The sequence below is a fragment of the Colobus angolensis genome, unplaced genomic scaffold (genome assembly GCF_000951035.1).
Source record: "Colobus angolensis palliatus isolate OR3802 unplaced genomic scaffold, Cang.pa_1.0 Scaffold892, whole genome shotgun sequence".
Lineage (NCBI taxonomy): Eukaryota > Metazoa > Chordata > Mammalia > Primates > Cercopithecidae > Colobus > Colobus angolensis.
Window position 1 is genome coordinate 9,290 of NW_012122843.1, and position 18,076 is coordinate 27,365.

The 18,076-nt window shown below is 40.4% G+C and overlaps 1 protein-coding gene and 1 pseudogene across 1 annotated transcript; both read left to right on the forward strand.

Annotated features, from left to right (window-relative positions):
• The first annotated feature begins 4,938 nt into the window (after positions 1-4,938).
• On the forward strand, positions 4,939-6,032 carry LOC105503960 (annotated as a pseudogene).
• Positions 6,033-12,893: 6,861 nt separating this feature from the next.
• On the forward strand, positions 12,894-13,882 carry LOC105503961 (olfactory receptor 52L1-like). Its single transcript, XM_011931101.1, is given in 3 exon segments — positions 12,894-12,908; positions 12,910-13,442; positions 13,444-13,882. Coding segments are annotated over 3 exon segments (987 nt in total).
• Positions 13,883-18,076: the final 4,194 nt, after the last annotated feature.

Below are 18,076 nucleotides of genomic sequence, written 5' to 3' on the forward strand. Positions count from 1 at the left end.
ATCGAGACCATCCTGGCTAACACGGTGAAACCCCGTCTCTACTAAAAAATACAAAAAACTAGCCGGGCGAGGTGGCGCCTGTAGTCCCAGCTACTACTCGGGAGGCTGAGGCAGGAGAATGGCCGGAACCCGGGAGGCGGAGCTTGCAGTGAGCCGAGATCGCGCCACTGCACTCCAGCCTGGACGACAGAGCAAGACTCCGTCTCAAAAAATAAAAATAAAAATAAAAAATAAAAATGTATTGAACAAAATGTATAGAACATTTTATAAGTGATCTCTTGTCTCTCATTTTCTTTGATAACTAATTAGAAACAGCAATAAAATCTTATACTATTATGTGTCCTAATAATACCTAACACAGAGCCTTATTTTGAGCCAGCACAAAATGAACCTCTATATAGTGAAGACCATTAGGATTGAGACAGTCTGGACAATGGGAATTGTATTCTCAGATAAAATAATTTGGCTAAATTTATGCACTCAGATTTCGTGAACTTTGGCTAAACTCATAGATTCTGGCTTTATTACCTTGAAAATGGTGTTAATTTATTTTTTATTGTTTTTTCGAAGAGCGAATTAATAAAAGTTTTTGTATAATGAGTATATACACATTAAATTATATGCATTGAATTATTTATTATTATTATTTCCCCAAGCATGCTGCTTCCCCTGCTGCGCTCTGAATAATAGGCTGGCCATTATTGCACACCTTATTTATCTTGGGGTATAAGGTATCCATGGAATTTGAGTCCTCCTCTGTCTCTCTAGTTATTTTTGTCACTGGTTTATTTTCTTGAGAAGTTCTATTGCTTATATGAGGGTTATCACGTAGGAATTCCAAGCAATTGGGTTCCCCATAGGACTTTTAGTTGAACATAGCCAATTTATATCCATTTCAATCTGGGTGCACCACGAGGCTCTCCACAAGCATTCCTTCTGAAACACGTAGGGACAGCCATTGAAGATCTGTGGCTATACCACTCCAGTGATCACATTCTTTAAGGTTACCAGGCTTTCAATGCCACTTGTCCCTCCAAATTGTAGCAACAATCCCATCTGGTATGTTTGAGAGAGATGACACAATAATCATAAACTAGGAAACTGTTTTCACCATGTCCAAGCAGCTATCTTAGTAAATTATCTTTGTGATTCATGACCACACAGTGTGCAGAGGCTTCACTGCTTTGCAATCCCTGCTCAAAGCAGTGTGAAGAATCCTCATTCTCAGTTTACCTATAAAATATCAAATGAAATAAACAGAGTCCACAAATGCTGTATTACACATTTTCTCCAGAGTGTCCTATTGGGTTCTTATCTTAGTCCAACTTTTCTTCTTGGGGTAGAACAACTTCTGCAACTTCTCTCAAAATCAGGTGTCACTTGGCACTTCATCTGAGAAAAGTTGTTTGGTTATTACTCGCTGCTTCTGAAGCATTTTTAATAGAAAAGAGTGATAGTCTCTTTCCGTGGTGTTATCGCTTTCATCTGCCACTCTCCTTCCTATCATAATTTCCCCTTTCTTTGCTTTATTATCCTTCCTAATTCAGACTCTTCCCAAATGAGGGCCTCTGGTTCAGGCACAGAGACAATACACAAATCAGACTGCAGCAGGAGTCTCCCTGGGATCTTTTCTTTTCTCTAGGAAGAGGTAGTAGGGTTGGAAGGTAACAGGTAGTGTGTAACGAAACCATCTCTATCCTCAGGCATTATTTAAGGTCAGTCCTAGCTTGGCCAGAGGAGGTGAGGCTGATACCCAACCCAAGGTTTCCTTTGGAGAACAGAGAGAGAAGTTCAAAGTGACATAGGTAAAATCTCACCCAGTTATGCACAATTGTCTGCAACACAATTGTCTTCCCACCGTCTCATTCTTGGAGCCCAGCCTTGTGAGGTGAGAAAGAGAAAGGATTATGTCTCAGCATCCTCTCCAGCTTCCTCACTCCTACTGCTGGTACCGAGAGGCTTTCCAAAGCATTTTTCCTTCACTGTCACACATATTTGGACAAATCTTATACCTGTCCAGTGAGTGAGTTGGATTTTCATGCTCTTATCATTAATAACAAATATTCCACTTGCCCATTCCAATTTTGAAGCCACTGTGATGTAGGTATTAGGGAAATTATATGTCTGCAATATGTTATGCTTTATAGCCCATTCTTGTATACTGGCTATAATAAAATGGCCCCAGTTTATGGATACTATGTAATTCTCATTTAAACATAATTTTTCTAAGAGTATACCTAAAGTCTGAAATGAAGTTCTCTCTCTCCTAAGTCTGGAAATATTTGTTTTTCAAATATATATGGCTTTTATTTATAATGCCTCAAGTCTCCCAGATGTTTCCTCAACTTTCTTCCTGTTCACCACTATCCCAATATTGGATTTTATCTTCTGGGTTTTCTGTCAATGCCTCCCTGAAGAATAGGCCTATGCTCTAGGTTCAGAGGCCTAAAATAGCCTTAGCCCTGGTGGGCTGTGGGGAGAGAAGTGGCAGAGTGGAGCTTTGGACAGGAAAATAGCTTCTGGAACCTCAGAGTGGGAAAGTCTGATGGTGCATTAGACAGCCACAAGTAGTAATTATAGTACAGCATCCTTAAGCTGCTAGATCTGCTTTGGAACCAGGAAAATTATGAGGATGAGAGTCTTGTAGGGACCCAGATGTTCCATATAAGCAGGAAGAAGTAATTCTTCTGGTAGAAATGCAGCAGATCTGGGGTTGAAGATTCAGATTCTGCCAATATCGCCAATATCCCAAAATCTACTGTATCCCTGCTTTTCCATGGGGAAAAGTTTTTCTTAATGTGAACTGTACACTACCCATTTAAACAAAACTGAGATTTCCAGAATGAAGGTTCTTGAATTAAATCTATACCTTCATTATTGTCTATGACAGCTGTAGACTAGGAGACTCAGTGAGTTTATGTTATCAACTATAATTCACCCCTTCTAGAGAAGATTGCCATGGAAGCACCAGAAAAGATAGGGCCATTAATCTCAGCTGCCTTGATTTCTCCCTTCTGGGCTTCCCGTCTCAGTGCTCTTGCTCTCAGTGCTCTTTCCTGCTTCTCTGTCTGGGACAGAAAACCTTTTCCATTGCTCAAGCCACAATACTCCTCAGAAAACTTCAGACTGGGGATGGGGTCAATTTTTATCTTTTTTCATTGCCCCAGCAAAAAGAATATAATATCTAACAGGAAACAAAGCTAATGCCTCTAGAGAAATAGACTTATTTCTTTGGAATCTAGCCACAAGTAAGTCTGTGTAGTCTGACTAACAGAATAAATAGGCTTTTATTTGGATGTGTATCTGAAGCTGTAGTTGTTTCTAATTCCAATTCTACCTTTCATCATCCTTTGTTAACAACATCTAGTTGTAGTTTCCAAATACATCTTATATGAAAGAATGGTGCTCCTATTACCACATTTGGAGGTATCTAGAAATTTTGGAGTTCTTTACTGAATAGCCACATTGGTTCAAAAAAAAGGAAAAAAACTTCACTGGTTTAAGGTAGGGGTAGGGGAAGAGTAATGTCTACTCTAAGACAAAGAGGCTGGGCTATAGGTTGCTGAAAAGTCCTAATCCCTGGTAGAGATTCTGTGAGGAGCTAAGCTAAGCTAACTGTGGATTTATTGATCACCCCTGTTCTAAATGAGGTCTTCCCGTTGTGAAATCAGAAAGACCAGTCTAATATATATATAAAGAATATATATATATTCTTTCTCCCATTCATCTGTTGATAGCATTAGGTTGATTCCATATGTTGCTATTGGAAACAGTGCTGCAATAAACATGGGAGTATAGTTATCTCTTTGACATACTGACTTAATTTTCTGCTATAACGGGAAACAAAATCCTGTCATGTGCTATGGTATGGATGAGTCTGGAGGACATTATATTAAGTGAAATATTAAGACCAAAAAAACAAATACACATGATCTCACTCAAATGAAGAATATGAAAAAGTTTTCTATAAAGTCTTAGACAGTAGAAAGGTGGTTACCAGAGTCTGGATATTTAGGTGGGAGGGAGGGATTGAGAGATGTTCATCAAAAGATGAATAATTACAGTTAGATTAGAGGAGGCTGTTCGAGAAATCTATTGCACAGCATGGTGACTATAGTTAATGATGACATATTGTATTCTTGAAAAATGAAAAGATAGTGAACATTTAGTGGTGTTCTCACCACACAAATGATAGCTATGTGAGGTAGTACATATGCTAATTAGCTAGATTTAACTATTCCACACTGTATATATGCTTTAAAACATGTTGTACACAATAAACACTTGAAATTTAATCTGTCAATTAAAAACATAATAAAAGAAATCCCCAAAGAAACTTTGATGGGTAGTATTGCAAAAGAAAATGAAAACTGTAATTTTGACCTGACCCAGAAATTGAACAAATTAAAAAAATTTCTGCATCCAATCCAACTCAAGAGTCATGGTGCCATGCAACCAACACCAAGATTAAACTTGTATCCTAAGGAAAATAAAAGGAGTGTTTAGTTTCCCATAACTCTAGACCTCTGCTGTTCAATACAGTAGTTAAGAGCCATATGTGGTTATTGAGCCCTTGAGATGTGGCCAGTTCAAATTGCAACATACTATAATTGTAAAGTGCACAACTGATTTTGAAGGCTTAGTACAAAAAGAATGAATAGTACAAAATAGCTCTTTCACACTTTAAAATATTGATTGCATGTTAAAGTGGTTGTCAGCAAAGCCTGAGTCCTGTTCTCTCACTCTCCTACCTGCACAGCAGGAGTTTCACGGCTCGCTCCACCTTCTCTACCAACTACCAGTCCCTGGCGTGAGTCCAACCGCCCAGCTGACCCAGCAGGTCAGCAGTGTGGCCAGCGTCTATGCAGGTGCTGGGGGCTCGGGTTCCCTGATCTCCACATTCTGGTCCACCAGCTTCTAGGTGGCTTGAGGTCTGGGGGCCTGGCCACAGGGATGGCCAGGGGTCTGGCAGGAATGGGAGGCATCCAGGATGAGAAGGAGACCATGCAAGGCCTGAATGACTGCCTGGCCTCCTAGATAGACAGAGTAAGGAGCCTGGAGACTGAGAATTGGAAGCTGGAGAGCAAAATCCAGGAGCATCTGGAGAGGAAGGGACCCTGGGTCAGAGACTGGGGGTGTTACTTCAAGACCTTTGAGTATCTAAGGGCTCAGATCTTCGCAACTACTGTGGACAATGCCCGCATCATTCTGCATATCAAAAATGCCCATCTTGTGGCTCCTGACTTTAGAATCAAGTATGAGACAGAGCTGGTCATGTGCTAGTCTGTGGAGAGTGACTTCCATGGGCTCCACAAGGTCATTGATAACACCAATGTCACTCAGCTGCAGTTGGAGACAGAGACCGAGGCTGTCAAGGAGAAGCTGCTCCTCATGAAGAACCACGAAGAGGAAGTAAAAGGCCTACAAGCCCAGATTGCCAGATCTGGGTTGACCATGGAGATAGATGCCCCCAAATCTCAGGACCACGCCAAGATCATGGCAGACATTAGGCACAATACGACGAGCTGGCTGGGAAGAACTGAGAGAAGCTGGACAAGTACTGGTCTCGGCAGGTTGAGGGGAGCACCACACGCAGTCCACTAAGGTTGGAGCTGCTGAGATGACGCTCATGGAACCGAGACATATAGTCCAGTCTTTGGAGATAGACCTGGACTGGATGAGAAATCTGAAAGCCAGCTTAGAGAATAGCCTGAGGGAGTTGGAGGCCCGATATGCCCTGCAGATGGAGCAGCTCAACGGGATCCTGCTGCACCTGGAGTCGGAGCTGGCAGAGACCTGAGCAGAGAGGCAGCGCTAGGCCCAGGAGTAGTAAGCCCTGCTGAATATCGAGGGCAAGCTGGAGGCTGAGATGGCCACCTACCGCCACCTGCTGGAAGACAGCGAAGACTTCAATCTTTGTTGCCTTGGACAGCCCCAACTCCACGCAAACCATCCAAAAGACTACCACCCGCCAGATAGTGGACGGCAAAGTGGTGTCTGAGACCAATGACACCAAAGTTCTAAGACATTAAGCTAGCAGAGGCAGAGTACTGTTTAGGGAGCAGGAGGCCAATAAAAAGTTCAGAGTTTAAAAAATATGTTGGTTACATGTTAAAGTGATACTATTTTAGATATGCTAACTAAAATAACATATTAAATTCAATTTTACATGTTTTCTTTCACTTTTTAAAGATGGCTACTAAAAATTTAAAATGACGTGTGGTTTGCATTATATTAATATTTCTCTTAGAGTCATTATAGGGCTGCTATAGAGTATAGGGAAAGTTATAACATATTAGGCAAAATGGAAGGGCCAGTTTGTGTCTTCCAACTTATAAATATACCTTCATATATTTACACTTAATTCTCACCTTTGAGAAACAGGTTTTTACTTTCTCAGAAAACAGAGGAAAGCTGAGTCTAGGAGGGTCCAACACTCTTTAGGACAACTACCATTGTTGATGAAAAAAATGGGTGAGGGTGGACTTCCTCAGAGTGTTAAAAAAGAGTATCATCTTTCCAGAGATGGCTGCATTTGCTTTTTAACAGGTCTCCCACCGTCTACTCTTGACCTCTTCTCATCCATTCTCATAGGATGATATTTTGTTAATGAGATTTTGATCATGTGTCAATCCTCTGCTTAAAATTCTTTATGGTGTTCCATGGCCTTTTAATACAGCCTAAAAGACCTAGCATGCTCCAGTTCCTGCTTAAACTCTAGGCTCAGTTCCTGAGTACTAAAATTGCAAATTTTAACAATCCTTTCAGGTCTTCAAAAATACCAGGGTCCCTTTCCTCCTGCTTCACAGGTTTGTATCCTCAGCCTATCCTCACACCTCCCTTCACTTTTAACCAATTCTTATGGGCACTAACTTGAATAGGGTGGGCTTTTCTGAACTCCCCAGACTGGGGAGGTCCTATGTACTTAATATATATCATCCCATGACTAGCAAAAACCATTTTATCATATAGATATTTATGAACATCTAATAGACTATCTGGAATTGGTAGATACCTAATCTACCAATCTGCCATCTACTTATTTATTCCCAAGGAGAATGTAGCTACTAGGTGGAGTGGGAAGCATCACTCCACGTAGTGGAGAAGCTCTGTTACTTCAGTGGGAAGCTGTTACTGGTTAACAGAGATGGGACCAAGGAAAAGATCTGCTTGGTGATGGAAAAATAAGATCGAGAAGGCCTCAGCCCATCTCATTGGGAACTTCCTGGGATGGACTGTTGGAGAATCCCTATCTGTCCCACATGCACCATGGCAATGGGGTTGAGGCCCCTGGGTTTGTCACAATCCTACAGAAAAGAGGCAAAATTCTCAACTCACCTGAGGCAGGCAGCATGTGTCTTTTTTCAGAAACAGACTCTGAAGCAGAGATTTGCATGGAGGAAGTTTATCGAGAAACATACAGGAGAACAATGATTGTTAGGGAGTGAGAGGAGCAAAATGGGGCAGAAGAAGAAATTAAACTGTGATCTAGTTGTCTCAAATGACTCAGTCAACCCAATGGGACCTCTCGAGCTAGGATGACTCTTCAGTGTTGTTTAAGATTGAAGAAAGGGAGTCAAGATTTTGTATTCTTATGTCAGCAGTCACTGGGTGTGAACTGAGCTGGAGAAGGAAAAGTAACCTTTGGCGAGGGCTCTCTCTTTGGCCAAAGGGGAGTGACTTAGTTATGAACTTCCAGTAGCCGACACCCCCAGCATCTGAAAGAATGAGCACATTGAACAACAGCATCCACTAAAGAATTTACTGGGATCCAAGATTGTTCTGTGAGAATGAGGAGTCTGAGCTCACAGAGCAATGTGAAATTTCCCAGCTCACTGCATGAGATTTCCTAGCACACTGTCAGGATGTACAGGCTTATGGGTAATGACTAACACTGCACAGACATGATCCACGTGGTTACGTGCAGGAACCACTCCCTACTTGGCCTCTCTGCCCAATCACCCATCCCTGTGGGCTGTATGTATCCTTAGCTCTGTGCCTTTCCAGCCAATCTGGGGACTAACTTAGGCTTTGTCCAGGTTGTCTATGAGTCCTCTGTGACCTGCCAATTGGTAATAACATCCTGCTTGCCCAGTGGTGCTCACAGTCACCATCACCGCCCTGGGAAAGTATCAAGAATAAACTTTCTTTTCAGATGAAGATGACAGAAACAGTGACAAGTTGGTGCGCAGGAATTTAGCAGTGGAAAATGAGGTCAGTTTCTGGGTCTATAGTTGGGGGAAGACTATTGCCAGCTGAATTCTGGCCTTCTCAGAGCCCTTGTGACAGGGGTTATTTCTCAGCTTGTCTAGTGTGGCTCCCCCAATACCTCTGGTCTGACATTTCTTAGTAGTCTTAAGCTTATTTCCCTCTGAGTTAGAATAGTTGTTCTCTCTCGGCCTGACTCCTCAAACAAACTTTCTCCTCCTGGCTTCTACCATTTAGATGCTAGTGGACATGGAGGCTCTTCTGTGAAATGTGACCTGTCCCTCTCTCTTTAATCTCCTTCTTAACAGTGGTCTGGACTCTATGAGAGTGGGGGAAAGGGAGAGAAAAGAATATAGATGGAAAAGGATTAGGGGAGGGTCCACAGTTAATCTGTGAGCCTACAGACACCTACCAATGTCTTTAAGCCTTCATGGTCAGCCTGAGGCATTCACAGGGCCATTTGGAATGGTCCTAGGTGGCATCCTCACCATATGTATTGTGCATGTAGATACAGCTGATTTGCTACCTCTACCCAAGTCTTGCCGGAGCTAGTACTCACGTTTCACAACTTTGGAAAATTTTAGCTGCACAGACCTCAAGGGATGCATTTGATGTCCCTTTGACATTCAGAGACCACTGTGCAGCCATTCTGAATAGAAAATCCTCTTCATCATTGTTACCCACACACTAGGGCAGGAGGTCGTCTTGGAGATTGAACTGGAGACTTAGGGAGTTCCTGGGGCTGAGCAGGGAGGGCTGTAGTGGAACCTTCTTGAATTTTCCAGAAAACTCTTTATGAAAATTCCCAGACTTTCCACAGTCTGAGAATTTTCTCCCTTTCCTAGTTCTTTCTGTGTTGTGGAGTCTCCCTCCAGGCTGACCCAAGACTTTAAAGGGCACATCATCAAAGACAGCCCAGAGACCAGGAGGACACTGCCCTGTGCCAGGCTTACTTTATTATCCATGTTGTGAGTGGAGCTCTGCCTCCTAGTGTTTGATTTCTGTATCTTCCTCTTTTATTAGGTCATTATCATGGACCCACTCTTTCTGTGTCCTCCCTCCCCTACAGTTTCTGTAAGTTCTTGCCTCTTCTTTTTCTCCCACTATCATAGAGTTCAAGACACTGTTAAGAAGGAGATTGAGGAGAGAGGGCCTGATCATATCCCATAGATGGAGACTTTCTTCCTGCTAGAAGCAGTGCAGAGTGATTACTAAGGACCAAAGGAACCCTCTTATTACTGAACACATCCAGGATTTCACCACCTTCTCTTATGGCAGAGATTCAGCAGATCTCTTTCTGCCATGAAGCACCCAGAGTATCACTAAAGGTGAGGAATATTGAGGCTCAATCAGTGACCCCCTCAAAAGACATGCCACTGTTTGCTACATGATTCCTATGCTTACATTTAGCCTCTGCCTTATCACCTTCCTGTGTTTCTCAGTCTTTTAAGACACTAATACACTTATTTATTTTTTAATCTAATCATATAAGTGTTTACTTATTCAGCCAACATTACTATTACCAACTAGATTCAGGGTGCTTCTGGAGCTTGCCCTAGGGTTGCTGAAATAAGTAATGCAAAGTCCCTGCTCTTTAAAGACTGACATGATGCCTGGCTTAGAGTGTAGGGTCTTAATGCAGGGACAAAGTGGTAAAGGCATTACAATAGGAAAGAAAAGGAGACATCTCATACTACCTTACAGAATCTGAGCACAACTTCACAAAAGAAAGTTTGCTTGGATTGAATTAGATGAATAAGTACCAATTGAACAACATCTACTCTTTGGTAATTGTCCTCTGCTTTGTGGTTGAAGAACTAAATACAGCTTTGCCTTTAGGTTCCTGTGAATAAAGTCCTTTCTGCTTTTCCTCTAAGAATCATAGAGGGACCTCCTGTTTAATAACATTTAATTACAATTTCTTTTAAAAAATTCAAGAGCTTTAAGAGTACAAGTGGTTTTGGTTACATGGATGAATTGTATAGTGATGAAGTCTGGGCTTTTAGTGTACCCATCACCTGAATAGTGTACATTGTGCTTAATAGGTGACTTTTTTTATGCCTTATCTACCTCCCATCCCCCCCTACTCTGAGTCAGAAATCAAATTAAAATAAGTAAAAAAAATTAACATTTACTAAGCAGTTGTAGACTTTTACCCTAGGCTTATGAGTAATACAACACAAAGTAGAAGCAGGTTATACTCAGTTACATGTGTCTCTGCTTCTCTGCTTCACCCTCTGTAGTTTGGTTTTAGCCTCACTGCTCTGCTCACACTACTACTATTCATGTCTTGAGTGCCTTCCACAAATGCACAGCTATTCTCTGACTTCTTAGCTAAAAAATGAGAAATGGGCTGAAGTGTGCAACAGAAGGAGGTAGGCAAAAAGACAATGGACTTTCTACGTGGAATGTTAAGCACTGAAAGGTGAATTTTTGTAAGATAATGAGATTCCCCTGGATGTCTCAATAAAAATGTTGTTGTTATTTCAGGTTGACTCTAGAAGAAAAACAGAAAAGCCTGGGAGATATATGCCCACATGGCATTTCAGACTTTACAGCTACCATATTCAGAGTTTTGGGGCAATATGATTGTTATCATTAATTTGTACAAAAAGCCCTCTGCGTAATCTATAGATGCATTATCCACAAGAACTAAGTCATTCTTGACTTTTTAATCTTTACACGCACATGTGCACCACCATCCCAATAGAGAAATATACGGTTATTTCAGACTACTCCTGTCCTTTGAGACAAACATACAGACATACACGTATCCAGTTTCAAGTTTTTTTCTTTTAGTATTTCAAGGGTGAAACCCATGGACAAGGTTAAACATAACATTTTGATACTTCATGTTAACACGGTGTTGTCAAAGACACTGAATTGTTATAACATCATGATGAGAGGTAAACATATCAAAAGTTTGAAAAAGAGAAGGAGAGTCATGGAGACAAAGAAGAAAAGAAAGAAGCCTGTGATATAATTCTCAGTCATCTTCTATTGCTAACATTAAAATAATTATAACTATAATTTGTAGACTAATCTACATATCAAGACTTTACATACATTACTTAATTAATATTTACAATAAACCTGTAAGATTGATGTTATTTATAACATAAGGAAATCAAACTGAGAGAGTTTTAGTATCCTGCCAAGGTTTTATTCCTAGAATATGAAATGGACAAAATTTAAACTAAGTCTGTTTTCCTCCAGTGCTTTCATTTATTTCACTACATTGTGAAATGTTCACCATGCTGTCTTATAATTATAAAGTATAATAAGATACATTTCTTTAAGGAAACAAATCATTAAGACAATGAGAGAATTTCTAGACATATATCAGAAAGTTATGGATAATAAAGGAAGATTATAAAGTGCTCTGAACATAATCAGTATTCATCTGACACAGGCAATGAGTCCTTTTGAGGGGCGACAGTGGACTTTGAATTTTGAAGGACCAATTCAGATAAAGAAATTTGGAGACAGATTCCACAAAAGGCATAGGTAAGCCTAGTGTATACATATAACTCCAAGAATGCAGGGATGATTAGTAAAACATATATGTAGAAATATATTAACTGTAAGACAAAAGTAATGCACAAAAGATAACTTTTGATAACCTTTTATGCCAGTCTCAAAGTATGATTTTATTCCATGCATTAAATTCACCAAAGGATTTTAATCTTAGGAGTGATATGATGAGATCTGCATTTTAGAAAAAAATCCATGACTTCAGAGTTGAGAGTGAATTGAGAAGGTGTTTATGGCAAAGGCAGAGAGATGTTATGAAATAGTCCAGGTGAGAGAAGTTGGGTGTGAACTAAGGGAGTGATATTGAGGGTTGAGAAGAAGGAGTGGATATAAGAGGGGTTAAAATAAAGTCAATGTGAATTGGTGAATGAATAAAAGGGGATGAGGATTATGAGCAAAGACAGGTGTCAAGTTTTTGGATAGGGTTGTGCAGGTAGCTAGGGATGTAATTCAAAATTATGGCCAAAAAGTAAGTAAAACAAATTTGGGAAAAATAGGTGAATTAATCCAATGTTGAATATGTTGAGGATGTGGTGTACAGATATTCATAAAGCAAATGGAAAAATGAATTTATATTTCAGAAGGATATTTGGGTAAAGAAACATAAGTTTGGAAGAAATAAAAGTATATAAACAGTTAAAACCATGGGAATAAATGAAGTCAATTAAGAGATAATTACAGAATAGGGAAGAGAGGAGAGGATGGATCCCTGGAATCAATGACATAATAACATAGAGAAAACGGTGGGATTGAGGCTGTGGGGGGAATAACTCTAGAGTACCATGTCATGGAAACAGAGGAAGACTATTTCAAAAACAACAGATTGATTTACAGTGGTCGTTAATGCCAAGAGGCTAATAAAAATAACTCTTTGAAGTTGACAGTTCCAAAATATAAGCAACTGATTAGTAGAGTTTAAGTATCTCTCCAAAAGCAGCTTATGTTTACTCTTATCTCTAAACAAAACCAAGCTTGTATTAATTCAGACATGTGGATGTCTCACCTGTAAAACAATTAACTCCACCAAAGGAAATTTTCTTCCCTGTAGCTAATTTTATTCCCTTCGGTTGCAGGTGAAGTCACTTTATTCTTCTCATGATGATGGCTGCCCGATTTGGACAATGTGATAAGGTAGCAGGAATGCAGAAATCATGACTTTGGTTTCTTTTTTTCTCTTTCCTCTCCAAGCCGTTGATAATACTCCTTATCGATTCAAGCTGGAGGCTACCCCAGCCTTCTTTTTTCCTGATAGGGATTCCGGGTTTAGAGGAAAGCCAGCACTGGATCACACTGTCCCTGGGCATCTTTTACCTCCTTGCTCTAGTGGGCAATGTTACCATTCTGTTCATTATCTTGATGGACCCATCCTTACACCAACCTATGTACCTCTTCCTGTCCATGCTAGCTCCCACTGACCTGGTTCTGGCCTCCTCCACTGCACCCAAAGCCCTTGCAGTGCTCCTAGTTCATGCCCATGAGATTGCCTACACCGTCTGCCTGATCCAGATGTTCTTCATCCATGCATTCTCCTCCATGGAGTCGGGGGTACTTGTGGCCATGGCTCTGGATCACTATGTAGCCATTTGTCACCCCTTGCACCATTCCACGATCCTGCATCCAGGAGTCATAGGGCACATCAGAATGGCGGTGCTGATGCAGGGATTACTACTCCTCATCCCCTTCCCCATTCTGTTGCAAAAACATCTTCTGCCAAACCACCGTCATAGGCCATGCTTATTGTGAACATATGGCTGTTGTGAAACTTGCCTACTCAGAAATCACAGTCAACCGAGCTTGTGGGCTGACTGTGGCCTTGCTTGTGATTGGGCTGGATGTCCTGGCCATTGGTGTTTCCTATGCCCACATCCTCCAGGCAGTGCTGAAGGTACCAGGGAGTGAGGCCCGACTTAAGGCCTTTAGCACATGTGGATCTCATGTTTGTGTCATCCTGGTCTTCTATGTCCCTGGAATTTTCTCCTTCCTCACTCACCGCTTTGGTCACCATGTACCCCACCATGTCCATGTTCTTCTGGCCACACTGTATCTCCTCATGACACCTGCACTCAATCCTCTTGTCTATGGGGTGAAGACTCAGCAGATCCGCCAGCGAGTGCTCAGGGTGTTTACACAAAAGGACTGATCTGAACATATTCTCATTGTTTCCTTCAGAGGCTCATTCTGAGGACACAGCCAGGAGCCTATGACTTGTGTAGATTACATGAATACAGACCATTTTGCAGTGAGTAGTCCTTCTAGTCTTACTAGTGCCATGCTAAAGAACACCCACAGATACTTGGCTTATTGGGATGTACTTGGACACCTGGATTTGTGAATATTTTTGCTGTGTTTTCTTTTGTTCTTGACTTCAACATTTCTCTACTCCTTGTGTCAGTAGGACTTGGGGATAGGAGAAATAGATGATAGCTCTGAATGTGCCATCTTTCTCACCTTTGCCCAGTAGTAGACTGTGGGACACTGTCTGGAATTGTACAGTTCCACCCTTTGGTTGTTTTTATGTTTAGAGTTTCTTCAAAACCTCTAAGTTAGTGCTAGGACCCCCAGATCATTGGCTCCTGTTTACCAATAGGGTCTCTTCAAAGCAGCTGAGAAGGTTATAATGTAAGAAAAAGCATTTATTGCAGTATGGGTATTACTTATTTATTTAAAACAAGCATAAGTGGAGAAGTTATGGTAATAGGTTCTAGGAATAATAAAATATAATTTCCATTTTCAAGGAAGAAATCTGTCTAATAAATTTATTTTAAAAGATATCTCCAACACTTGTTGTTTCCTGATTTTTTAATGATGGCCATTCTAACTGGTGTAAGTGTTGGAGAGGATGTGGAGAAATAGGAACACTTTTACACTGTTGGTGGGATTGTAAACTAGTTCAACCATTATGGAAAACAGTATGGCGATTCCTCAAGGATCTAGAACTAGATGTACCATATGACCCAGCCATCCCACTACTGGGTATATACCCAAAGGATTATAAATTATTCTACTACAAAGACACATGCACACGTATGTTTATTGCGGCACTATTCACAATAGCAAAGACTTGGAATCAACCCAAATGTCCATCTGTGGCAGACTGGATTAAGAAAATGTGGCACATATACACCATGGAATACTATGCAGCCATAAAAAAGGATGAGTTTGCGTCCTTTGTAGGGACATGGATGCAGCTGGAAACCATCATTCTTAGCAAACTATCACAAGAAGAGAAAACCAAACACCGCATGTTCTCACTCATAGGTGGGAACTGAACAATGAGATCACTTGGACTCGGGAAGGGGAACATCACACACTGGGCTTATCATGGGGAGGGGGGAGGGGGGAGGGATTGCATTGGGGAGTTATACCTGATATAAATGATGAATTGATGGGTGCTGACGAGTTGATGGGTGCAGCACACCAACATTGCACAAGTATACATATGTAACAAACCTGCACGTTATGCACATGTACCCTAGAACTTAAAGTATAATAAAAAAAAAAAAAAAAAAAAAAAAAGCATGCACACGTAACTATCAAACATAACTCTCCTATATGTATGTAGCTGACTGACATTTTAATATACCCATCATTTATAAACCCACTACTCAAAATAAAAGCTAAGTCATTGGTTAAAAAAAAAAAAAAGATATCTCTTTGTATTTTGTATTTTTAACTTATTTATAGCCATGCTTTGGATAAAGAAGGAATAAGACCAAGTACTGCGTATATGTTTGTTTTATAAATATTCATTAAAAAACCCAAAAGTAACCATATAATTATTAGCATCTAATAATTATAAAATGTGCTGGATTCCAGTATAGGTAAACATAGCTATAATAAATAAAGCAATAAGTATAGTAGCAGTTATGGACACTTAAAAATGGGTTTCTCTTTTGGAAATAGGGCATGTGGAGTGGTGTCAATTAGATCTTCCATTTCTGTTAATAGGAACTGGGTGAAAAGTTAAAAGACAGTCGTCTTTAATTGATATATTGCAACCTGTTTGTTGATGTTTCCCTAAGATCTGGCTTAATTATTTCTGTTCCTAGAAGGTAACACATTTTGTTTAGTCATGGAAGAAGTCAAGTCACTGCTACCTTACCTAGGTAAGATGCTCAGGTGATAAGATTTATTTTGGGATTTCATATTGGTAGGAGGGATAGAGTTAATAGTTGGTTTTTCTAGTTTCTTTTTTCTTAGTAAATTTTACTCATAACTAGTACTCTGTCTTAGAGGCTTAGTATTAGGCCTTTAACTTGGCCGTTGCAAGTAGATGAATTAGGGAGGACTGGTATAAGCTGTTTTTATTGCAGGAGGAATTATACATTCTAATCAGCTTGATTCCCAGTGTAGGGATTAACTCTGGTAAATTGTCCTAGAGAAACTCAGGCTATGATGTGTGACATCTATTGTACAAACTCTCTGAACCCTAGAAAGTCTAAGCTTCATTTTGGTAGGCTATAATAGGAAGTCATTTGCTTATCTTTCCATTTAGACCACTTGCTGATGCTTGCAGAGTGGATATGGTAATAGGATCTCAGGCAGCTTTCTTGGATCACAAGACAGAAATGTGAACTGAAGATGGAAGGATAACAATACAGAAAAGCTTTGTTCCTGACACTGTCTGGGCCACCAACCATGACTTGAACCTGAAACAGAAATAAACCTGTATCTGGGTGAAACCACCATATTTTGGGGAATCTTTGTTGCAACAGACCAACCTACAGCCTAAAAAGTATACGTTTTTCATCTCAGATCTTCCAAGTGGGATATGTATTCTTTTGCCTGAAGTATATCTTTTAGAATTCCTCTTGTAAAGGTTTGCAGGTTTTGTTTGTTTTAAAATGTCTTCAATGCAGGGTTCTCTGGTAAGTCATAATTACGAAATATAAGGGGAACCAGAGGACAAAGAAGAGACTCTTAATTACCTTCTGTTAATTCTAAATCTTTGCACCTCTTCCTACTACCTTATTCCACCTGGACATGAGGCAAGCACAATTATCCAGCCATCAGAAAGACATCGCAAAATTTCATAAATGGAACCTTTGTGGAATATAAAATGCAAAAAGAATGAGTGACTGTTTTCCAGGTTTCTCTCTAAAAAGCAGGTCATAGTCTGTTATACAGGTTAGGCTATGGTATTTAAATACAAAAAAAGAGAGCATTTACTACTATCCTTACATATCCATGAGGCAGGTCCTGAAACAGATTAGAACATGTTTTCCACTTTTGAAACACAATAACCCCATCCATTGCATCCATTGCTCCCAACAATCTCTGCCCAACTGTATTAGTGACCCTTCTTCCCATATGGAAAAGCAAGCAAAGGAGAGGAGAAGCTGGAGAGAAGAGAGACATATTTACTCCCATATGTCCCCCTTGTGGTGAGAGGAAGAAGAGCCTTCCTCTGTGGAAGCATAAAGTGCAGGGAATGAGTTTTGTTCTAATAGGCAGTATGAGGGAGCCTTCTCATCTTTTGAGTGAGGGAACTTTAGGCTTATTGTTAATGTCACATGGGGGCAGAAAGTCATGGGGAGCAGGGGCAGGAGATTTTTTTTTTTTTTTTTTTTGGTGTGTGTGCAGGGTCATAGTCTCTTATCAATACAGAATTAAATTGGAAAACATTAACAATAAGATAGCATGAAAATAGTTAAATAATTGGAAACTAAATAAATACATCTCAATAACCCATGGATCAAGTAGGAAATCACAGAGGAAGTTAGAAAATATTTCAAACTGATGGAAAAGTACGTATAGCAAAAGTTGTGAGATGCAACCAAAGAGAAAACAGAGAAAAATTTATACTTTAAATGCCTGTATTAGAAAAGAGTAAAGTTGTAAAATCAATTACCCAAGTTGACAACTTAAGAATTTAGAAAAGGAACAATAAATTAATTCCAAGGTAAACAAGAGTAAGGTATTTATAGTGATGAGGGCAGAATAGAGAAGGGCCAATATGGCCGGCTAGACAGCCAGAAAGAGCTTCTCCCACCAAGAGAAAAAACCATCAAGAATACTCACAACACTGTGAGAAGATCTTTGGAATGGAGAAATTGAGAGCAGACTGAAGGAGGACACAGACGCTGGGCTGAAAGAGGAGGAAGCTGGAAATCCTGCATGGGCTTGCTGAGCACCAGGTCTCATTTCTGGCCTTGAGTGGCTCCTGGGGAAGGGGTGAATTGAATAGGCATGATGTGGACCACTCTCCATGTACCTCTGGAATCCTAGCTGCAAGAGACCCCACAACCCCCATAAATATTTGAACTATCAGGGAGAACTGTTTGGAGACATGGATGGAACAGGACTCCAGTCCATGTGGAGACCAGAGGGTTTG